The sequence below is a fragment of the Geotrypetes seraphini genome, chromosome 3, assembly GCF_902459505.1.
Source record: "Geotrypetes seraphini chromosome 3, aGeoSer1.1, whole genome shotgun sequence".
Classification (NCBI taxonomy): Eukaryota; Metazoa; Chordata; class Amphibia; order Gymnophiona; family Dermophiidae; genus Geotrypetes; species Geotrypetes seraphini.
The window spans coordinates 329,018,843-329,043,638 of NC_047086.1; the positions used below are offsets into that span (position 1 = coordinate 329,018,843).

At 44.8% G+C, this 24,796-nt stretch overlaps 1 protein-coding gene across 5 annotated transcripts in view; it reads right to left on the bottom strand.

Annotated features, from left to right (window-relative positions):
* PPP4R3B (protein phosphatase 4 regulatory subunit 3B) overlaps positions 1-24,796 on the bottom strand; it is a 234,886-nt gene that overhangs the window by 58,885 nt on the left and 151,205 nt on the right. For all 5 annotated transcript variants that reach the window (XM_033937914.1, XM_033937913.1, XM_033937915.1 and 2 more), the window contains 2 exons: positions 24,353-24,511; positions 7,671-7,840 (listed from right to left, as the gene is read on the bottom strand). In XM_033937914.1, the coding sequence (XP_033793805.1) occupies positions 7,671-7,840; positions 24,353-24,511 (329 nt within the window). The remainder of the gene's footprint in view (positions 1-7,670; positions 7,841-24,352; positions 24,512-24,796) is intronic.

Genomic DNA, 24,796 nt, shown 5'->3' on the forward strand with positions numbered 1-24,796 from the left:
AAGAAGCGGACATTGATGTCTATCCTGATGTAGCTCCAGCAACCCTGGCCCGCCGTCGCACATATAGAGACTGTACCCGTATACTGCAGGAGCGCAGTGTTCGATATAGATGGATTTATCCTATCGGATTGGCTTTTACACATGCAGGCAAGAACTACACTGCAATATCTGTGGCGGATGTTCAGTCTCGACTGGTGGAAGCGGGTTTGATGACGGCTTCGGAAATGGCTCCACTTCCTCAGAGGTCACCTATACCCAAATCTGGAAGAGGGTTGGGATGGCAGAGAGTGGCTAGGTCGGCTGCAGCCCATCGCCCTTTGGAAGCGGCCACGTCCTCATCCATTTGAACATTTGTGTTTGTGAGATGTGTTCCTGAAATTTTGTGCTGTGTATGTTTCTTCTTCTTTTTGCTGAGCGGCTTCTGTCGCGAAGGTTGTTTATAGGGCTTGTTCTGGGGGTCCCTTTGTGAACTGTTTCTCTACACTTCCTGTACCGTGGTTGCCAGGTGCTTTGGTAGCTGGACCATGTGGGGTATTGTTGGGGGGTTGGGGGGAGGGAGGGGTGTTGGTGTTGGGAAGGGTTGTGACCGAGTGCTTTTTTGTATGATTGTAAGGGAGTATGTTTGTGTATTGTTTTTCTTAGGGTTGCGATTGCAGGGGTTGGTTGATTTGGCTGCTTTGGAACAGGATATTGATTTGGTGATGAAGTGCTTTTTCTTCTCTAGTATAAATGGATAAACTTACTTTGCTGTCTTATAATGTACATGGTCTGAATTCTCCACAAAAGCGACGCTTGTTATTTAAGGAAATGAGCCGCCTGAATAGTGCGGTTGGATTTATTCAGGAGACCCATTTTCAATCTCACTATGAGAAATTGCTTACACACCATAGTTATCCACATGTTTTCCTTTCTTCTAATAAGGTCCGGAAAAAGACCCAGGGGGTGGGTATTTTAATTCATAAACGTGTCCAGGTGGTATTGAGAGAGGTGGTGCGGGATGTTGAGGGCCGCTACATACTGGTCAAGGCTGAGTTAGATGGCACCTTATATAGTTTACTGAATGTCTATGCCCCAAACGTTGGTCAGGGGGCCTTCTTTACGTTGTTAGAACGTGTGCTGTTAGATCATGTAGAAGGTACTCTCCTTGTAGGTGGAGACTTTAATCTTACCTGCTATCCTCAGGAGGATAATTCCAATTCTTCCATCCGCTATGCTAGAAGCGACAGAAGGGCTTTTCTGCGCTTCCTGCGTAGGCAGGATTTGATAGATGTGTGGCGTTATTTACACCCTGGCACGCGGGATTACACCTTTTATTCATCAAAACATGATTCATATACTAGAATTGATATGTGGATGCTGCCTCGTGTTGCTCTGCCTCGAGCCCTGGCCTCCAGTATTGAACCCCGGGTGTGGTCAGATCATGCTCCCTTGACTCTGGAGTTACAGGTTGGACAGGTTAGAGGTGGTCGTCGTTTGTGGCGTATGAATGACTCTTTGTTGAAAGATCCCAATACCTTGACTCTATTAGAGGCTGATGTCAAGGAATTTTTTGTTTTTAACGACGTGGCTGGCATTAATGTTGCGATTCTATGGGAAAGTTTTAAAGCCACCCTTCGGGGTTGTTGTATTTCGAGAGGGTCGTATCGTAACCAATGTCGAGTGGCTCGTAGATTAGAGCTGGTGTCCCGCCTTCGACGCCTGGAGAATGCTCATAAGAGAGCTCCGTCGGTGGCTGAGGGGGGTAGCGCTGACGGAGTGCCGGAGGGATTTACAGGACCTTGATTTAGAGGGCATGGCTTGGGCCCTACAGAGACGGAAACAACGGTTTTTCGAATGGGGTGGTAGGGCGGGTCGCTTGTTAGCTACACAGATCAAGCAAACTCAGGCACAACATTCCATAACTCGGATTCGTAATGAATCGGGACAGCTTTGTGCAGATGACGGGGCCATTCATCAGGCTTTTTTATCCTTCTACCGGACTCTGTACTCTCCGGAAATTGAAGCCACGGAGGGGGAGATAGATGCTTTTCTATCTAACGTCACTTTGCCTTGTTTGGCGGAAGTTGATGCGGAGTGGCTCTCTTCCCCTATTCAACCCGCTGAGGTGGTGGCGGCTATACATCATTTGGCTGCTTCTAAAGCACCGGGTGTTGATGGTTTTTCGCCCCTGTTTTATAAGAAAATGGAGGCCCATATAGTCGCTCCTTTGACTAGATTGTTTAATTCTTTTTTGGAGGGGGATTGTTTGCCGTATTCGTTTCGTCAGGCTGCGGTCTCTCTTCTTCTTAAACCCGGGAGAGATCCCCTCCTTTGTGGGTCTTACCGCCCTATTTCGTTGTTAGGAGTTGATTATAAGCTGTTTACCCGTATTTTGGCAGTCCGGTTGCAACGTTTTTTGCCTTTCCTGGTTCATGGTGATCAGTGTGGTTTTATTTCAGGGAGGCAACCTGGTGATAATATTCGAAGAGTGTTAGATCTTATTGGAGTGGCCCATCAGGATTCTGTTCCAGCTGTCTTGTTATCAGTTGACGCTGAAAAAGCCTTTGATAGGGTTTATTGGCCGTTTATGCTAGCAGCTTTGAAGAAGATGGGCATTTCGGGTGCTTTTCTACATTGGGTGACCTTATTATATGCTGCTCCGGAGGCTTGCTTAAGGGTTAATGGAAGATATACTGCTAATTTTATGATTCGTAGAGGAACTAGGCAAGGGTGCCCTTTGTCACCGCTGATTTTCGCGTTGGTTATGGAACCTTTAGCAGCTGCTATACGTGCGAATGCTGATATTCAAGGGATTGTGGTGGGTGACGAAGAACATAAGATCTTACTGTATGCTGATGATATTTTATTTACCTTGACCCACCCACATCATTCTTTGACGGAGGTGCTTCGTGTTTTGACTATGTTTGGTGTGGTGGCTGGCTTTAAAATTAACATTGAAAAATCTGAATTGCTTAATGTTTCCCTTCCGGACCTGTTGGTAACGGATTTACGTGCTACGTTTTCGTTTCGATGGGCGGCTAAATCCATTAAATACCTCGGTGTGCGTATATCTCGAAGACTTTCTGACCTTTTTGAATTGAATTACCCTCCGTTGCTACGAACTGTGTTTGCTGATCTGGATCGATGGGAGGGATTGAGATTGTCTTGGATGGGTAGGATTAGTGCTTTGCGTATGAATGTGCTGCCTCGTTTTTTGTATCTGTTCTCCTGCCTGCCTCTCTCAATCCCTAAACGGTTCTTGCTTAGGCTACAACGGCGGGCCTTTGCTTATATCTGGACACGTAAACCCCCTAGGGTGCGGAGGGAACGTATGTATTGGGACAGGTTACATGGGGGAATGGGTGTCCCTGATTTTTCTACATATTATTATGCATCCCAACTGCAAGGACTGTTTCATTGGGCATATCCCTCCCAGCGCTGGGTCTCTCTGGAACAGGCTTTACAACCTACCTACCCATTGGCAGCGGTGCCCTGGCTGTCTTTTGATATCCTTCGGGATCTGCAGACTGGGACATCTTATGGGATGGAGTGTACTTTGCATGCGTGGAGCCGGGTTCGACGAGCTTGGTTCCCACGTCAGCGCTATTTCTATGCTACTCCCATTAGATTTGCCCCTGATTTTCTGCCTGCTAGAGATACTGTGATTTTTCGGCGTTGGGAAATGGAGGGACTTAGGGTCCTAGGTCAGCTGATAGTGGGTGGACATCTGGTACCCTTTGCTGCCTTGCAATCTATATATGACCTTCCCTCGACGGATTTTTTCGCCTATGTCCAACTTCGAGATTTTATGGTGAAGAGGGTGATCCCTGAGTGGGAAGGGGCAGACTCTGCTTTTCTTCAAGTTTTTAGGATGGGATTTGGGGTGGGCCTTATTTCACGTCTTTATAGGGCTCTTTTATACACTAGGCCACAGGCCCGCTCATATGAACATCGTTGGGAACTCTTGCTGGGGAAGGCCTTTGATTATCAACAATGGGACTGCCTTTATGGTACATTGCTGAGAGTCTCTTTAGCATCCCCCTTAGTTGAGCAAGGGTATAAGATGCTATTTCAGTGGTACCTTACGCCGGAAAAGGTGCACCGTTTCTATCACTGTGGAGATGGACACTGCTGGCGTAACTGTGGGTGTCTGGGCACTTTTGGGCATATCTGGTGGGATTGTGTTAAGATTGTACCTTTTTGGAAGATGGTTCAACAACTGATGATTGATGTATTACACCTACCCATTCTATTGCGTATGGAAATATTTTTACTTAACTATCCTTTGGGGAGTTTGGATGTAGATCAGAATCACTTTGTGGCCCTAGTTGCTACGGCAGCTAGACTCACTGTGGCTACCTATTGGAAGCGTGCCTCTTTGCCTTCTCGTACTGAACTGTTACAAAAGATTGACCAAATTTACTTGATGTCTAAACTGACTGCTTTAAATAATGATTCCTGTGGTACGTTTCATCGTCAGTGGTCTCGTTATGGCTCCTGGCGGGGTTTTCTTTGAACTATTCTTATTTTCATTTTCATCTTCCTTTGTTTTAGGCCTATATTGTATCACTCGGTGGGAGGGTGGGGGGGTTATGTTGTTTCATATGGGCAATGTACTTTTGCTGTTGGCATGCTGCCTGTGTATTGTTTTCATTTTGTTCAATAAAATATTAAATTAAAAAAAAAAAAAAAAAGAGGAAGCAGCAGAACACCGGTAGGAGCTTCTACATGATGGGGGGGGGTCAGGAGGCTGTGGGGGTGCGAGCGGTCCTTCAGGGTGGGGGTGCGAGTACGTGCGAGCGGTCCTTCGGGGTGGGGGTGCGAGCGGTCCTGCGGGGGGTGAATTGGACGTCGGGGGGGGGAACTATGTAAAAAAAATTTTGTACAACGCGCAAGGGTATGCGCGGTACGTAAAAACCACGTATAACGCGCACGTTATATGCAAGAAAATACGGTACTCAGTTTCTGCAGTACCAGCCTGCCAGCACTTTTCACAGTGTCAGAATGGAAGGGAGGATATTTATGCCTCAGAAACTGCTCCAATTGATCAGACTTTAAGATCTTCAGACTGCCAGTCGGCCAAACACCAACTGTGACATCCGTCCCCCACAGCCTTCTAGACAGAAAGTCACGGAGAAAGGAGGAACTCTAAAGGATGAGTGGGGCAATATAAAAGTAAAGAATGAAATGACACTATTAATGATGGGTTCAGCTGAGGCACTTCCTGAAGAACCAGTTCAACCTGTTTTTGTAGAAGACATGACAGAGGAGTTGCCATGTGGTTTGACAAATCTTGGGAACACTTGTTACATGAATGCCACTGTCCAGTGCATACGCTCAGTACCAGAACCACACAGTCGGGGCGGGAAAAGTAGCCTGTGCCTTGAAACCCGGGGGTTTCACTCCAGACGCGCACAGCCTGCACTTGAAGCCCATGACAAAGTCAGCAGACATGCAAACTCCCAGGGGAAGGAACCCTGAGTTAAAGAAGGGTGGCACATAGAGGCTGGCTTCATAGATCCACCAGAGTTTCACTGTGAAGCAGCAGTCTGGCACCGTGGGACTGTATCCTTTCCTCTGACAGGGAACCAACAGAAAGGGTCTCAACAGAAGGGGTCTCAAAGTACTGAAGCCACCAACTGAACAAACTTTAAGTGAAAAAAATAAGAAATAGAAGCAGAGCAAATGCAAAAGACTTCTAAACGGATTGCTTGCAGAAATTGTAACTGAATATGTTTGCTAGTTCTCAGGCCAAGGGAGTGGAGCATGTGCTCAGAAAAGTTTGTGGATTTCTGCAACTTCGAGACTACAACAGGAACTCACGACAGCCATTTGATGACGGCTTTGCACAAAGCAGGAGCGTAGGAAGATCGCTCCTGTCCCGCGACACTGCTAGACCACCACGTAAGGTCTGGGGAGGTCAGGGAGCCTTTAAAAACTAGGCAAAAAAATCTGGCGTAAAAAATTGCGAATAACCAAATTCGCGAGTGGGGAAACCGCGAATCGGGAGGGGGAGCTGTATAGCATTTTTCGCTAACACTAAAGGAGAATACGTGTGCTCTGTTTATTGGATTTAATTTGTTTTCTGACCCAAAGGGCATTGTAATGGTTTAATATTTATTAGACCAAGTGTTATGACCCACCATATTCTGTTGTGGTACCCCTTGTTGTGTCATGCATTTGAGAACCATACACACCCATCATCTGGCGCATTTAATTGTTTTTCTTTTTTTTAGGTATAGTGTTTTCTATAGCAGCAGTTTTAATATCACCATTATTACATATGTTTTAACTTTTTTATTATTTGTTGTAAATCCCTTTTTTATATAGCGACCATACAATATCTCCTGGTTGGTCTCTTTTTTGTACATCTTTCATGATTGGTCATTGCTAGCCCTCCTACATAAGTGTCTTCAATCTTATTTCATTTATTTATTTTTTATCCCATTATGCTGCTGGCCCATTTTTTAAATCTTTATTGGATGCACTTTTCATTTTTTTCACCTTCCAATTTCATTCAGCTTTTGTCAACGTACATTTTGTACAAGTTTTGATGATGTCAGCTACTTGTCTAAACATGTCATCTTCCCACATCCACCCTGCACTCGCTTTTACTTTCGATCTTATGCGACACATTTTTACATCCAAAGTATTATACATTATATTTTTTGTTGTATTTATCCTTTTTTTATGTGGCTTTGGAAAAAGAATCTCTGCCTCAAATGCTGAAATCTTTGGGCTGCCAGTCAGACCGAAGTCGGACTGATCCTCAACTCCCGTGGAACCGTGAACACAAAAGAAGGAGGTGAAATCGCAGCAAGCACCTTGAAGAGCCCCCTGCAGATGCTAACAGCCTTCGCTCAATCCCCTGTGAATCAGTAGGCAAGCTAAACTACTAAGGAAATGCCCTTAGAGGCACAACTTCACTTTGGGCTCCTTTTACTAAGGCACGCTAGCCAATTTAGCGCGTTCTAAACGCTAACGCGCCCATTATATTCTATGGATGCGTTAGCGTTTAGCGTGTGTTAAATCGGCTAGCGCGCCTTAGTAAAAGAGGGGGTTTGTTCTTGTTTGAACCAGGTAAACACTGCTTTGTCCAATACTAGTTAAGCTGAATTAACATCATGGGTTTTTTTGTCACATGCTGTTGTCAATGCTGCTCACAAATTCTTTGAGCTTGTCTTCATTTTCAAGCAATCCATGTTTCACCATTTCTTACTTTCTCTATGGCAGCTAGCTTTTCCTATACTGCATATGAATGTTTTTTGATCAGACATTCTAACACTTTTGTTAAGTGACCAAGGTAGTTTTAAATTTCAGTTTCCTGTGCATGTAGATTTCTGGATGTCAGTACCATGCATTAATGATAAATATGCACTAAATATCAGTATTTGGGAGCAAAGGCCTCATCATGCATTGTCAGACTGTTCAATGATGCTACCCCGTACCATTTTGGTCACTATTTTGAGAACTGTTTCAATCCACTCAATGCACTTACAAAAGTACAGCTTCCAGAATTAAACACGGACCATCAGATGGCATCTCACTAGTGATCTCTACATGAGCAATAATAAATCCTTTTTCATATGACATTTTAATTGAAAAGCTACTTCCACACTTAAGGTTTAATAGGATATTCTACCAGTTTAAAGTGCCTTTCTATTAATAGTGTAAATTCAATTTAGACTTACCACTCTAATAAACTCAAACAGTTCAATCACTGCAGAATTCAGCAGATTATATCTTGCTCCATTGTCCAAGAGGGCATTTATAACTGGCTCAAAAAGGTTTCCCTTTATAATGTAACGGTTATAGAACTCATCTTTTAGACCAATTATCCTCCTCATGAATCGTAGAGCACCTGATTAAACATTTACAAAAATAGTTACAAAGCACTAATACAATTGTTGGAGTATCTTTGTCAATAAAAATAAAAAGGTTTTCTTGCTCACTGCACGTGTCACACATTGCCAATTATAAATCAACTTGCATGCCTCCCCCCTCCACACACACTTTTTGCTTTTACAAGAAAAAAAAAAAAAGACAGAAGCATGCCCAGGAAAATATAAGAGCATGTTTTTCTCTATTTAGTGAGCACCCCCCCCCCCAGTCATACAGCATAATGAGGCAATTTTTTGCAGGATGCTGTACTGTCAGATTGAGCATCTAGTCATACTATGATTAACAATTTGTTATTTCAGAAGATTGGATAATTTCCATTATTTCATAAAATTAAAAGGATAGCCAATATAGTTTAAGTAGATGAACAGATGTATTTTAAGAAATGTGGGCGAGTTGCCTGACATTGGTTTTCCTCTAAGATAAGAAACCACTGAGGAGGAAATATGAGTTTGTTTGTTTTTTTTATACTGTTGCTGTGTATTGGTTCATGTGATTTCTCAATATGATGTACAGTCGGTCTTCTTGCTGTCTGCATAAATAAGAATTTTAAAAATATAAGAAACATGGGACCGTATGTATTACAAATATTCTCCCATTGTGTTTACGGAAAAGCAGCTTAAGATGAACTACCGCTCAACCTGTTGCTGGAAAAAAGATGCCATATATACTCAAATATGTCGAGACCCCCCCATTTCTCCCCCCAAAAAGAAAGAAAAATGGTTGACTGGAATATAAAACGGGGCTTAATATTCAAGTGCCATGCCAAGTATCTACACCCAGCGTCCCCTCCCTCATTCCTTGGCTCTGCCTCCAGCCCCCTCACTCCCTGCCAGGCTCTGCACCCTGTCCCACCTTCCTACCCTGTACCCCCCTCTCTCCTGATGTCTTGCAGACCTCCACCGAGCCTGTCGAATGATCTGGTGGTCCAGCAGTAGGCCGGGACAGGAGGGATCCCTCCCGTCTCCTGTCCGACTAACATTTTTTTTTTTACTCCCCTCCCCTGTGTACCTTTTGTGCCTCCCCCTGCGTACCTTTTGCGCCTTTTTGAATCCCTAGTAGTCCAATGATGTATCGAGCAAGAGCGAGCTTTCCATGCTCCTGCCCCGCGCTGAGCTCCTCTCTCCCTGAATGGCTGCCTGAGATCTAGTGGTGCACCAGGCAGGAGCGAGTTTGCGCTCCTGCCTGGCCCTGCGCCATTTCCTGAATGGTTGCCGCCAGTTCTCGTGGGACTACCAGGGATTCAAAAGGTAAGCGGGGGGGGGGGGGGGAAATGTTAAGTCGGGAGGGATCCCTCCTGTCCCGGCAGGCTGGCAGTGGCCTGCAAAATGTCCAGAAGGACAGGTGGACACTGGGCAGTGACCCAAATATCAGACGAGACCCCCATTTTTGGCCCAAAAATCTCATCTATTCAAGTATATACAGTAACAGATCATGTTATTACTATCTTATTTGATGTTCACTGGTTTTGGCAATTTCATCAAGAATTATGTTTACATGTATTTTATTGGGGAGAGGGGGAAATTGGATGATTAATATTTTTATTTAATGATTGGATTTCTGTTGTATTATGAAAATTTCATTGAAGAATTGTTGGGTGGGGGGAAAGGGTTATAATTTCTACTTTAATGGATTATATGTATAAGAATGTCAAGTGCTGTATATTTTATTAGTAATGTAATGTTTTAATATTAATCACTTGTTTGTCAGTTTTAAAATGAATAAAGAATTAAAAAAAAGAATTATGTTTGATACCCTTTAGTATTCAAATGCTTGAAGATAGGCGTTCCTAAATATCTTTCAGGATTTTTTTGCACTTCTGTCAGCATCAGTCATTGCAACTTCCTTTACTGTCACAGGTCAATTTGACAGCTACTAAATATAGAGCTTTTGCTATATCTGACCTTCTTTATGAAATGCTTTGACTAAAGAAATGAAGAAATTATGTCTTCCCTGTTAATTTTCTTTCCTTTAGTCACAGCAGATGAATCCAGAGATGAATGGGTTATGACCACCTACCAGCAGGTGAAGATAGAGCTCAGTTTGGTGTTCTCTGTAATTTATTTATTTTAAAAATTTCTTCCTGCTTACTGCCTAAGCAGGTTACAATAAAAACATACATAATCAAAATATACTCGGACATATTATAAGACTAAACATCATCCTGTCCTGTTCTTCCAAAATCTCAAAACACTAGCATAACACTAATAAAAAATTTGCACAATACAAACTATAAAATACATTCATCATCATATAGGATGGGATGCTCCTTGGTAATCCAGTATTTCTCTTAACAAGCAGCCGGACCAACATGAATAGCCAGTTGGCCAGTAACTTCCTCCTCACAGCTCCAAACACAGCAGTGTATAACAAGTTCAAGTGCAAGTTATTGGAAGGTATAACCCCTGCTAAGCAAAAGAAACAAGAAAAAAAGAGGGTAGCACTCTAGATTCATCTGCTGTGACTAAAGGAAAGAAAATCAACAGGTAAGACATAATTTCTCCTTCCTTTCATCAGCAGCAGATGAATCCAGAGACAAGTGGGATGTAGCAAAGCAGTCCTCAGTAGGGTGGGACTGAGACTACAATGGAGAAGAGCAAGAGATAAGAGTCAAGTAGTCCGCGGTTCTTCAAGGAGCCGACCGGTGTTGAACAGCCCGAAGCAGTTGCGTTCTGAGCCTTAAAGGATGAGCTGCAACTGCAGTTTAGGTGGTGCACTGGGAAGAAGATTCATATGCCCATTTTCAAGTTTCAAGTTTATTTAAAATTTCTTATACCGCCCAATCAGCCTTCTAATGGATAGCTGCACCAAGGATACACTCTAACCAGGAAGGCGCCTCGCCAAGGCAGCGAAGAATGAGTCCAAAAAAGAAGGGGCTGACCAAAAGCCAAACAAGGAAAATGCCTCCAACGCCAGAAGAGATGCTAAGAAAGTCAGCTTGCCTCAGACTGCTCAATAAACCGCACCTGGAGAGATGAAACAAGACATGACCTAAAGCTATGGATCAGCATATGGCAAGCATAGTAACATAGATGACGGCAGATAAAAACCCGAATAGTCCATCCAGTCTGCCCAACTTTACCTACTCTTTAAATTACTAATTTAATTTTTTTTCAACCTTAGCTATTTCTGGGCCAGAACCCCAAAGCTCTGACCTGTACTGTGCTTAGGTTCCATCTACTTAAGTCTCCTTCAAAGCTCACTCTAGCCCATCTAAACCATCCCAGCCATCGAAGCCCTCCCCAGCTCATCCTCAACCAAATGGACACAGACCGTGCAAGTCTGCCCAGTAATGGCCTTAGTTCTTCAATATTTACTATTATTTTCTGATTTGAGATCCTCTGTGGTCATCCAACACTTTTTTGAACTCTCTCACTGTTTTCCTCTCCAGCACCTCCCTTGGTAGCGCATTCCAAGCATCCACCACCCTCTCCGTAAAGAAGAATTTCCTTACATTGCTCTAGAGTCCACCACCCCTCAACCTCAAATTATGTCCTCTGGTTTTACCATTTTCCTTTCTCTGGACAATATTTTATTTTATGTTAATACCTTTTAAGTATCTGAACATCTGAATCATATCTCCCCTGTCCCTCCTTTCTTCTAGGGTATACATATTCAGGGCTAGACAAGAGCTAGACAAGCAAATTGGACCCACTCTACAATTCAAGCCATAATTATACCGACAGGAGACTAGAGCTGTGAGAACAACTAGTACGAGCCACACCCTGCACCAGAGATAGAGCATAAGTGGAAAGGCAGGTAAAGCTTTGCAAAATGGATTGTAGGACAAGAGCTCCACCCCCAGAGATGTAACCAAGAAGAAACACCCGCCAGACCATGTGCTACAACCATCTAAGCTGGAGCCATGCTAAGCAGAGAGGAGGAACTGTGCCTGACAACTAAAGATGAAGCCATATCGAGCATCCAGGAGAAGCTGCTATTCACATCTAGAAAGGGAACCATGCCGAACCACGAGCTGGAGAGGAAGCATACTGAACAGCCAAAATAGAGAATGATACAAGGATAGGTTCCTGTGGCAAATTGCAGCAAAACTGCGGGAATGGGAAAATTGCTACTCGTTTACAGTGAGAACGGGAGCAAAACAGTTTACTGCCCTTTGAGAGCAATAAAAAGTCTTACTCCCATGGTAAAAAAAAAATTGAGCCCAGATTGGACTTGGCATCTCCTCCCCAGTTCCCCTTGAACCTGTTTTACCTTCAGAATCCAGCCATACCATGATGAAGCCTGCTTTGAGGTCTTCCTTCTGCCGAGTTCATCCTTGATGTAATTTCTGGAAATTAGATGCTGACCCGTGGGGGGTGGGGATGCTGCTGCAGCTGTACCCATGGGAGGGGGCTGCTGGCTGGCTGGTTCCAGAGCTGAACGGACCTGCAAAAGGGAGGGGTGTGCTCCAAACCTGTACATGAAGTGAAGGGTGGCGCTGGATCAGGTCTGGGGGCTGGGCGGGAGAGAGATTCTGGACCCATGTTGGGGGCTAGTGGGATGGGAGAGAGGTACTGTACCCATGAGTGGGGGAGGGGGCTGGTGTTAGAGGGAAGGAAGAGGTACCAAACCTGCGGCTGGGAGCTGGAGTTAGGGAGAAAGATGTTGGATTCATAGGGGGGGGGGTGTTGGAGGTAAGGGAGAGGTGCTGGCCTGCAGGAGGACTAGAAGGAATGAAAGAGGTGTTCAATCTATTGGAGAAATGCTGAAGGAAAGGTGCTGGACCTGCAGGGAGGAGGAGAGAGATGGGAAGGGAGAGATACTGAACCAAGGGATGAAGGAAGAGGGAGTGAAATATTTAACACAGCATAAGGAGAGTGGGAGGGAAAGAAGGAAGAGTAGGTGAGAGACACATTGGTTTAAAGGAGTATGAAGGGAGAAACTGGAAACAGGGAGGTAGATGAAAAAAGTAGAGATGGTGGGCATGGATGGGAGCATAAGAACAAGGACACAAAGGGGAACGCTGAATGAGGGTGGTATATGTACACAGTCAGTGGGGCAATGCCAGACATCTGCGGGTATATGGACACAGAGGAAAGATGGCTAGACATGAGAGAGAATAGGAATGCAAAAGAGATGCTAGACTTAGGAGGGGCATAGGGAAACAGAGGAGTGACACTGGACATAGGAAGAGGAGATAGGGACACAATGGTGATGCTGATGAAGGTAGGGAGATGGGCATAGGGGAAATACTAGAAAGAGAAGTATAGGAGATGGAGAAGGGAGATGCTGAACATAGGGTAAAACCTAAAAATCCAGGGAAAATGGTTTAAAGATCGGCTAGAAGTCATGTAACACCAAAACATAAAAGTTTGCAACTAGCACACTACATTCTCTCCTAGGAACTGAATGAACTCAAGCTATCTTCAAACAGTGCTCAAAGTTTCCAATCTCAGACCAAATGTCGGGTCTTGTTCGCACTGCTATAAGTCTGTGTCTGGACTCTCAATCATCGCACATGTTTAACTTGCTATTGTCCAATGCTGTATATATTATTAGAAAATTCACTTATCTGCACTTTTCAAAAGACTCGTGAATTATTTGGGTTCTGTCACGTTTTACGGCTACTGCTTCAGAAAGCCCATGGTATATGATGCCAACACTTTTCTCTCAAAGTATGAAGGCAGTTCACAATAGACCATCTTTGTGATAGGGAGACATACACAGATGATAGAGAAACCAGTGCACTCTCCCTCTCCCATCCAGCGATGGACCTATTCCCAAAGACCAGAGATGGGCATGCGCCTGCTCCACCCTCAGAAATGGCTGCCAACACTAGCGCTTCCATGCTAGGCTGGAGACATTAGTTCATTGCCCTCAAAGCTAGAGATGACTGCGCTCCCACTATACCATCTCTGATAGAGCTAGAGCCAGAGTAGCCAGTGAGCTCGCTCCACTTCCAAAGGCTAGAGTTGCCCGTGTTCTCACTCTCCATCCACAAACTGAAGTCATGCCCACATACCAGAGACATCAGCGCTCTTGCTACAATTCCACAGAGGGAGCCATGCCCGTAGGTTAGAGGAGCCAGCATTCTCACTCTATATCCACTCTATATCCATGCCTGCAGGCTAGAGAAGTCAGCACTGTCTTTGTACATCCACTGATGCAGTTACTCACACAGGCTAGAGGTGTCAGTGCTATTGCTCTATATCCACTGATGGAGCCAGGCCTGCAGCCTAGTGGTTCCAGTGCCCTCATTATACACAGATGAAGCCAAGCCCGCAGTGTAGAGAAGTCAGCGCCCTCACTTTACAACCAGAGATGCAGCCATGCCTGAAGGCTAGAGGTGGCAGCATTTCTGCTCGACCACCACAAATTCATCCACCCCCGAAGGCTAGTGGTGCTAGCATGCTTGCTCAACATTCAAAGGTGGAACCAATCCGAAGGCTAAAGGTGGGCAAAACTGAAAGGAGTAATTGTAAGGGCAATAAATCTTTTTGTGAGGCAAGAAAGTAAAAGTAAGAGGAAAAGAAGGCTGCTTTGGTTCTCAAAAGTAGTAGCTGAGAAGGTAAGGAATAAGAGGTTAGCTTTCATAAACTACAAAAGATCACAGAAAGCAGAAGACAGGCAAAAATATCTGGAAAAGTTAAGCGAGGCTAGTCGAGCAGTCAGGAAATCAAAGATGCAAATGGAAGAAAAAATAGCTAAAATGGGGAGATAAGACTTTTTTTTAGGAAGGAACTGTGCAGAGAGACCCTGGCTTCTGGAACCTTGAGGAACGACTCTCTGAATGAAAGTGCCTACAACTCCGAGACTCATCTTGCAGCTGTACTCACTTGAAGAAAGAAGAGAGAGAGGGGACATGATTGAGACATTTAAATATATCACGGGCCGTATCGAGGTGGAAGAGGATATCTTCCGTCTTATGGGACCTTCGTCCACCAGAGGGCATCCGCTGAAAATCAGGGGAGGGAAATTTAATGGTGAATCCAGAAAGTATCTCTTCACCGAGAGGGTGGTCGATCATTGGAATGAATGACATGGCAGGTGATTGAGGCCAACAAGCGTGGCAGATTTCAAAAATAAATGGGATATTCATGTGGGATTTCTAATAATGTAAAGGCAGGGGGTGATGAGCAAAATCAAGGAGAAGGGTCACTAGAGTGGGCAGACTTGATGGGCTTTGGGCCCTTTTCTGCCGTCATTTTTCTATGTTTCTACCACTAGAAAGGCTGTCTTAAGATCCGGCAGTGATGCCTCTTGCAATGGCTCATAAGGAGCCTTACTGAGACCCTGCAAAACTAGGTTCCATGCTGGAAAAGGTTGTCTTACCTGAGCGCCCCTTTTAAGAATCTGACTATATCTGGATGAGAAGTCTGGAAAACCTTTTCCACTCGGGCTCTAAAGCAATAAAGGCTGGCTATCTGTGGCTTGAGAGATCCAACAGCAGGGACACCTTTTGCAACAGCTCATATGCAGCCTTATTGAGACCCTGCAAAACTAAGTTAAGGTTCTCGTTGTTCAATAGTTTTTTTTATTATAATTTGAATAATACATTATCCAAATAAGGAAAAAAAGAGAAATCTCTAAACAAATATACATAATTATCATACATAATTCCTTTTTAAGCCCACAAAAAGGGGAGACATAAGACAATTTACAACAGAAAAGTATAAGAAAAGATAAAAGAATAATTCTCAGATCACCTATGCGAACCTCGAATCATTCCTTACTGTACTAGGGATAAATTTCACCTCACCTTTCTTAGTGATGAAACTTAATAGAAATTAATCCTATTTTTGTTCTCGGGCAACTAAAAATCGCTGTAGTTGAACAGGATCCCAAAAAACATATTCAACTTCTTTTAATTTGACTAAGCACTTACATGGAAATTTCAAATAAAAAGACGCCTCTAGAGCCAAAACTCTAACTTTTAACCGAAAAACTATTTCCTTCTAAATTGAGTGGCTCTAGAGACATCAGGAAAAATTCTAACTAAATCACTACAAAACTTTGTTAATCTGTTTTTAAAATAAAGCTTCATAATTAACATCTCACTCATGCATGTTATTACTAGTGTGGATCGATTCTGAATCACATCTTGAGTATCTTCCAAGAAATCAGTCAAATTAACTTCAGTTGTGACCAAATGATCCACATGCTTGGCCAAATTCTTTTTTTTTTTTTGAGGAACATAATAATAATTATTTATTAGAAAATTATCCGCATTGGGCAATCCCAGTATTTCTTTAAAATATTTCTTTAACAAAATATCAGGTGATATTAAGTGAGTTACAGGGAAATTGACCAAGCGGAGATTTCTCACTCTATGCATATTTTCCATAGATTCAATTTTAGCATGTATCACAGTAGAATCCTAAGTTAAGGTTCTATGTCAGAAAAGGTTGTCTTACTGGAGGATACAACCTGAGCGCTTCCTTTGAGAATCTGGCTATATCTGAATGACAAGTCTGGAAAACCTTTTCCACTCGGGCTCTAAAGTACGAAAAGTCAGCTATCTGTACCTTGAGAGATATAACCGCTAGACCCTTCTCAAGTCCATCTTGCAGAAATACTAGGACTACTGAAATAGGAGCTTCATATTGTCTTTAGTACTCCAAAGCTGAAACATTTTCTAAGTCTTAGCATAGGCCACAACCTTCACTAGCTTCTTAGCTCTAAGGAGAGTAGTGATAACCACCTCCAAATACCCTTTCCACATTAAAGCTGTATGCTCAAGAACCATGTCAGAAACCCAAAGCACTCTGGATTCTCCATATACACTGAACCCTGTGATAGTAAATCCACATGAACCAGCATTGTTTTCCTTGTCTCTCTGCAGGCACACTGGATCCTCATACGAGAGTTGACACGGCTAATCTGGGGTTACCGGGATTATCAATCCTGGATGTAGTGCTATCCTGCGGATGACCTGGCCTATCAGGGGCCACAGGGAGAACACGTACAACAGCTCTTTCTCCAGCCAAGACGTCCAAGTCTAGCACTTCCGGATTTTAATGTTTGACTGAAGAAACAATCTGCTTTGTTGTTCATTCCTGAAGCCATAAGGTCAACCGTCTATCATCCCCAACGACGCAGAACACATTGAAAGGCTTTCCAGGACAACGATCACTATCCTGGGTCCCATGTCTGCCGGCTGAGAGAGTCAACATGCACATTCTCCACTCCCGCTACATTAGCTGCAGAGATTGCTTGTAGGGGAATTTATGCCCAATGGAACAACTGGGTCTCCAGTCTCAATGGAACCTCTGGTGCCTCCCTGCTGGTTGACATAAGCCACCACTGTGGCATTGTCTGAGAAAACCCTGACCGCTTTGCCTTCCAGAAATTTTCCCAGCATATGGCTCGCAGCTCCAGTCCTTTTAACGACCACTGCCTCTGAGAAGGTGTCAATTGGCCTTGAACTGGATAGCTATTGCAATGACCTCACCAGTCTTAAATGCCGGCATCTGTCATCAATATCACCCACGAAACTATCCAGAAGGGCATATCCCTTGACAGAGACTCTGACTGAAGCCACTAACGCAGACTGTGCTTCCTCCGGCCAGGCCAGCGGTATCTGAAGAGGATAAGTCTGTGGGGACCTGTGATACAATAGGATGTCCTGGAATGGATGCATATGAGCCTTTACCCAAGGAACTACCTCTATGGTTGCTGCTGTCAACTGCAACACCTGAAGACAGTGCAACACTGTAGGCTCTGGCATCATCAATAAGTCTGAAATTTGTCGCAAAATCTTCTGTTTGTGTGGCCTAGGAAGAAAAACACAGCTTTCTGCCATATTAAAACAAATTCCCAAATATTCTAGGGATTGGGAAGGTATTAAGTGGCTTTTCCAGAAGTTGACAATCCAACCCAGGTTTCGCAACAGTTGGACCACTTTCACCACTGCCTTTTCTCTCTCTGACTTAGACAGGACTTTGAACAGCCAATCATCTCAGTATGGATGCACCTGTATTCCCGTCTTATGAAGGTGCGCCGCTACCACAACCATCACCATGGTGAAATGTGCGTGGAGCTGTTGCTAGACAGTATGGGAGTGCAGAGAACTGAAAATGTCTCTCCAGTACTTCCTGTGCTCTGGGAATATTGGAAAATAAAGATGAGCCTCCGTCAAATCTAGGGAGACTTGAAATTCCCCCTGGTGGTACTGCCGCCATGACTGAACATATGGGCTCCATACAGAACTGTGGCACTTTCATGATGGACTTCAGATCCAGGATTGGTTTCCAGTTGTCTGAGTCTTTCTTGGGCATTATGAAGTATATAAAGTATCTGCCCAAGTCCGATTCTTCGGGTGTAACAGGCTTCATGACTTGACTGTCTAACAGCCTTATCACCATTGCTCTGACTTTGACTGTTTTCTCTTGCCACCTGGCCGTAGAGTCCACAAATAGATCCAGGAATGGGTAACAGAATCTGAGCTTGCATCCCTCTTGAATGCTGTCTAGCACCCAACGGTCTGAGCAGATCAGCACCCAGGCCAACTCCTAAGCTGACAACCTCCTGTCTATCTGGGGAGGTATGGTTACCTGGCATCATTCAAATTTCTTGGAGGTTGCTATGGAGCAAGAACCAGAGGACTGAGGTCACCTAGTGCTTCCATAGTTCTGTTGAGATGCCTGATATGATCTCTATGCAGAGGCTCTTCCTGAGTACTGACAAAATGCCGAGAGCTAAAATAATTAGCTCAACTCAACCCTCTAAGGGCTCGTGGTTTGCTGACTGACCAAGTTTTATCTTTAGTCCCTTAAAAGGAAGCGTGCTTAGTGTTGCTCAGAAGCAGAATCTCCTGTTCATTGTCTGATCCAGAGCATAATGGAGTAGAGACAGCCTAAGCAGAAACTTTTCTCATAACTCTGATTATGTCATATAGGGCATCTGCTACATAGCCATTATCAGCTGGGGGTAAACGCAGTCATCCATCATGGAAGTCTGACATAATCTGGTATGGCAAGCGCATGCCACGAATGAGGCCACTGTTGCTGCTTTAATACCCAAAGCCAGGGTCTCAAATTGCATTTTAAGGACAACATCTACTCTGCGATCCTGCACATCCTTTAAAATTATTCCTCCTTCACTAGGTAGAGAAATACATTTGATAATTTGCACTACCAATGAATCCACTTTAGGCTTAACAGTTGCTGAAATTCAGGAGCCATGGGATGCCAGAATGACATAGTCCTAGCGACCCATAAGGAGTCCTTCTGGAGTCTCCCAATGCTCCGTGACTAACAGTAATGTCAAGATGTGAGGGGAAAAATGTGGTATAAGTCTTAGAGCCACTCATAGCCAAACATTGTGTTGCCGAGGTCAGTAATAATCTCAAGCAAGGCTATCGGATTGAAAAGATGACACACTGTTGAGTCTTCCCTCTGGTCACGAGCTACCTATGCTTATTCACCACCAGCATCAGCTTGAAACCCTGAATCTCCTCAGAGCAAGGATTTACTCTGTGGCAATAAAGGCATGGACTCTGATTCCTAGTCCTCCCAGTCCTACTCTGACTGGTCTTCTGGTTCCTGATCAGTAGCCATTTCTGGAGGGAGTGTGCTTTATGAGGACAAACCCCCTTGTGCAGGAACTGTTGCACCTTCAGATGGCACAGGACCACAACAACTTATGTAAGCTTTCCACATAGAAATCACAAAATCTGGGGTAAAGCCCTGAGCAGGAAACCCAGAGGACCCCCTTCATGGACTCACCTTTATGTCTCTTGGGCTCAGCGGTGTCCATCCATCTGCATTTTGCCAAACTGCTTTTCAAGGGCTCCAGGAGGGATTTTCTCCCTGAAAAATGAGCCCCTAGCTAGCACTTCCCCAGGTACAAGAGGAGGCAAAGCCCATGCCTCCATTCCCCCTCGTATGCGCTGTGGCACATGGAAGCTCCTCATACAACCATCCAGTGCAAACCTGGCATGATATAGGGGTAGAAGGGTCTGAGGATTCCATAATAATCAATTTTAAGCAGATAAAGCAGATAAGAGATTTTTTAATCAAAATTGGGAAATCCAAGATGGCCACCACAGCAACATTTTTGTGCCAAAAATCGGCCCAGGCATGCTGCAGTGAAATCTAAAAAATTTCAGGGAAGGACTTTTTGGAGGTGGGGGATTCTATAGCTAGCCCCAGAAACCACCAAACTGCAATCCTGAGACACTCATCCCCATGATTTTTCCTACAATTGCCAGTACTCACTTTACTATGCTGCACTGGTGCTGTTGCCTGCTTCAGCTCACACTGCAGCTGGATAGTGAAGACCACTGACTCAAACAAGCATATCCCCAGTCCAGGATGATGTGATCTTTGGGCTGCCAAGTCAGGCCGAAGCCAGATTGAGACTAAAGAATGACACAGTGATTGTTACCCGCAGCGAGTAGCCACGGGATAACCCGCCGAAACGGGGAAGAAAAAATAGTGGTCTCTGCAGGGACAGGGACAAAGCCATTCACCGCCCCATGGAGCAGTGAATAGTCTTGTCTCCGCAGTGAGGCAATCATGGATCGCGCGGTCCATCAGCCCCACCTGCCCGATCGCAGCGTTCTGCCATTTCCCTCCCTCCACCTCACCTTATATGTAGAGTTTGCCGGCTTTCTTTTACGCCCAGCTACACGCGCGGCTGCTGGAATTGATCAATCTTCTCCTCTCCTGCAACTTCCTGTTTCCGGTTGTGTCAGAGGAGAAGATTTAACAACAGAGCAGCCGCATGTGCGCGGCTCTTTGAAAGCGTGCGGCTGGGCGAAAAAGAAAGCCGGCAAACTTGGCATTTAAGGTGAGGTGGAGGGAGATGATGGAACGCTGCATTCAGGCGGGAGGGGGCTGCTGGACCGTGCGATCGTACGTGTTCCCGGCTCACATGAAGAAGGAGGGAGTGAAAGGGAAAGAGATTCTGGGTAGAGAATGACACGGGGAAAAAATCTGTCCCCGTCACCGCCCCGTCACCGGCCCACCATCCTCTGCACCGCCCCGTCACCGCCGTTCCCTTCACCGCCCCGTCACCGTCACTGCCATCCCATTCACCGCCCCGTCACCGTCCCCGCTGCATCCATATAAGCCTTAGTACTGTAATATTTAGCTTATTCCTTTCTTATAAATCAAAGTTCCTGCTGCTGAACTAGAGAAAGAGATGTTCAGCTGGCAGGGCTTTGTTTATAAATTTTTATCAACACAACTAATATACTATTTTATCCTAAAGCAAAAAATAAATAAATAAATATAATTTTTTTTTCTACCTTTGTTGTCTGGTTTCTGCTTTCCACATCTTCTCATTGAATTCCTTCCATCCACTGTGTGTCTTCTCTCTGCGTCTTCCATTTGCTGTTACTGTGCCTCTCCCTTAACCCCCCCCCCCCAATTGGTCTAGCACCCATCTTCTTCCCTCCGCTCCCGCATAGTCTGGCATCTGTCTTCTTCCCACTCTGTCTTCCACATTTCCCTTCGGGGTCTGTTCCTCTCCACCCTCCTTCAATGTCTGTCCTATTCCTTTCCACCACCACCCTTCCCTCCCTCCTTTACCATCTGTTCCTTTCTACTACCCTTCAGCTCCTCTCACGTGGCTTATCTATCTACCTTCCTCCCTCTTATTTTCATGGCACGTTACAATGTAATTTGTGCAAGCCACTGGAGCCTGCGAGCTCGGTCCCTGTCCCATCCCCACAAACCATCTCGCTTCTGTGCTCCTATTTTCTCCATTTCTAATATCTCCCCTATGTATCTGTCATTGCCCCCCCTGTGTCCATATACCATCCCCATGGCATGTCCCCTTTATGTCTCTGTCCCTATGCCCCATGCACATAATTTCCCCTCTTTCTGTTACCTTCCTGTGTCCAGATTTCCCCTATCTTCCTCTTCCATACCAGTGTGTCTCTTCTTTTCAACCCCATCTAGCTTTTTTCCCTCTTTCTTCCCCCCCCTCTGCTTCTAGCATCTGGCTCACCTGCCAGTCCTTCCCTTTCTTTCCTGCTGTGGGTTTTTCTTTCTGACTTCATCCCCTTGGCCCAGAATACTTTTCCCTTTCACTCCCTCCTTCCAATTTGAGCCGGGAACAATAGCGATCGCACGGTCCCCGCAGCTCACACCCGCCTGCCCAATCGATTCTAGTGTTTAGCCAGCTCTCTCCCTTCTCCTCACCTTAGTTTGTAGATTTTCTTTTTCGGCGACCCGCACACGCGGCTGCTCAGTGTTCAATCTTCTGCTCTGCTGCAACTTCCTGTTTCCGGTTGCGTCAGAGCAGAAGATTGAACACTGAGCAGCCGCGCGTGCGCGGCTCTCTGATAGCGTGCGGGTCGCCGAAAAAGAAAATCTACAAACTAAGGTGAGGAGAAGGGAGAGAGCTGGCTAAACACTAGAATCGATTGGGCAGGCGGGTGTGAGCTGCGGGGACCGCGCGATCCTTCATGCCTCACTGCGGGGACAAGACCATTCACCGCCCCGCGGGCGGTGAATGGCCTTGTCCCCGTCGCCGCAGCGACTGCTAGTTTTCTTCCCCGTTTTCGGCGGGTGACCCGCGGCTAAAATGCGGTGGCCGCGGGTAAACCGCCACCGTGTCATTCTCTAATTCTGGGCCAAGGAGATGAAGAGGGAGAGAAAGAAATTCACAGCAGGAAAGAAAGGGGAGGACAGGCAGGTGAGCCAGATGCTGGAAGTAGGGAAGGAGGGAAGAAAGAGGGAAAAATGCTAGATGGGGTTGAAGAGAAGAGACACATTGGTGTGGAAGAGGAAGAGAGGGGAAATCTGGACACAGGAAGATAACAGAAACAGGGGAAATTATGTGCATGGGAGACTTAAAGGGGACATACATGCCATGGGGATGGTATATGGACACAGGGGTGGGGGGTAATGCCAGATACATAGGGGAGATATTAGAAATGGGGAAAATAGGAACACAGAAGCGAGATTGTTTGGGGACCGAGTTTGCAGGCTCCAGCTGCTTGCACAAATTACATTGTAATGTGCCACAAAAGTAAGAGGGAGGGAGGTAGATAGATAGGCCGCGCGAGAGGAGCTAAAGGGTAATAGAAAGGAACAGATGGTGAAGAAGGGAGGGAAGTATTGTGGTAGAAAGGAATAGAACAGACATTGAAGGAGGGTGGAGAGGAACAGACCCTGAAGGGAAATGTGGAAGACAGAGTGGGAAGAAGACAGATGCCAGACTATGGGGGAACGGAGGGAAGAAGATGGGTGCCAGACCAATTGGGGGGGGGGGTGAAGGGAGAGGCACAGTAACAGAGCAAATGGAAGACGCAGAGAGAAGACACACAGTGGATGGAAGGAATTGAATGAGAAGATGAGGAAAGCAGAACCCAGACAACAAAGGTAGAAAAAAAAATTCTATTTTCTTTTTCTTTTCTTTTTGCTTTAGGATAAAGTAGTATATTAGTTGTGTTGATAAAAATTTATAAACAAAGCCCTGCCAGCTGAACATCTCTCTCTAGTTCAGCAGCCAGAACTTTGATTTATAAGGAAGGCATAAGCTAAATATTGCAGTGCTGAGGCTTATATGGATGCTGCGGGGACGGTGACAGGGCGGTAAATGGGCTGGCGGTGAAGGGGATGGTGGGACGGGGACGGGGCAGTGACGGGGACAGATTTTTTTCCCCCGTGTCATTCTCTAATTGAGACCTCAGACCTCCACAAACCCACATGCAGCAACAGGGGAAGAAAACACATCCGGCACCCATCAAAGTCCTCCCGAACTGCTGCAGAGCCAGCCTGCACTCAAGCGCCTAATAAATTGGGGTGCAAGCCTTGCTCCCAGGGGAAATGGTCCCTGAGCTCCTTAAGCTTTAGTGCAGGCTGGCTAGAAAGATTCTTCACAGGCCCTGTTAGCTGCAGACTGCTACTCAGAGGATCTACATCTTCTTCCAGGCAGAGCTGCCCCAAGGCTACTGGGGACCTGTTGAGCACTGAAAGCCTCAGATTTTGGATAAAAAACACAAAAATAATAAAACTTCTAAGAGAAGATCAGAAAGACACCTTTCAGCTCAAGTTTAGAAGGAAAAAATTGAAGAAACCTGCCAATGAGGAAGGAGGCAGAGCTGAAGAAAAAGTATGCGATTCCTTCTGCACAGCTTATGTTTGGGGGAAGATAACCCATTCATCAGGACTCATATGCTATGTGCACCAGAATTTGGGTTTTGTACACTATTGTAAACTTGTTGTTTGATCACTGCTGCACTCTATGGGTAGGGTTTGGGTGGGAGGAATATTGGGGGATGGGAAAGGGTGATTTTGGTAATGTTGATCATTTGCAATTTACTATCTTTGTTTTGTGTGACTTTAAAACAAAAATTGTAAAATGGTTTATTGTAAACTGCTTTGGTACTTCCGTGTTAAGCGGTATATTAAGTAAATAAATCAAATAAGTCAAATAGTTAAAGAATACTCAGTGCATCTGAGTGTATAAATTCACTTCACAATTTGAGGCCAAAAGGTTAAAATGAAAACATGGCTTTTGATATTCCCTTCTCCCATGTAAAGCCTAATATATCACAATTACACTTAATACTTACACAAGGCCAAAAACGTATGTTTAGAATTCATCAAGATCAGCACTCTTCTCAGCAAATCTTTGTTCATAATATAGTTTTTTATGTGATATGTATGGTGTTCCACACAAAAAGTGAGCAATTCCAAAATTAAGGCAAGTAGCTGTGCTGTCTGATAGTTATCTACAAAGAACAGAGGGGAAATACAATTATCCAAATGAAACACATTTCAATATCTAAATTATTAATTATGCACCGTTTCCCATAACTTGATTAAATGTACATTCTACAAGCTCAACATTACTACCAAGACACGATATGCAAATTAAATATGAAACCATAATATGGATTTTAAAACCCTGTGGGGCTCATAATCGAAGAGAGAAAAATATCCATAAACCGGCCTAAATTGGCACTTGGACGATCATAAGTCAAAAACGTGCAAGTGCCGATAATAAAACCGGGTTT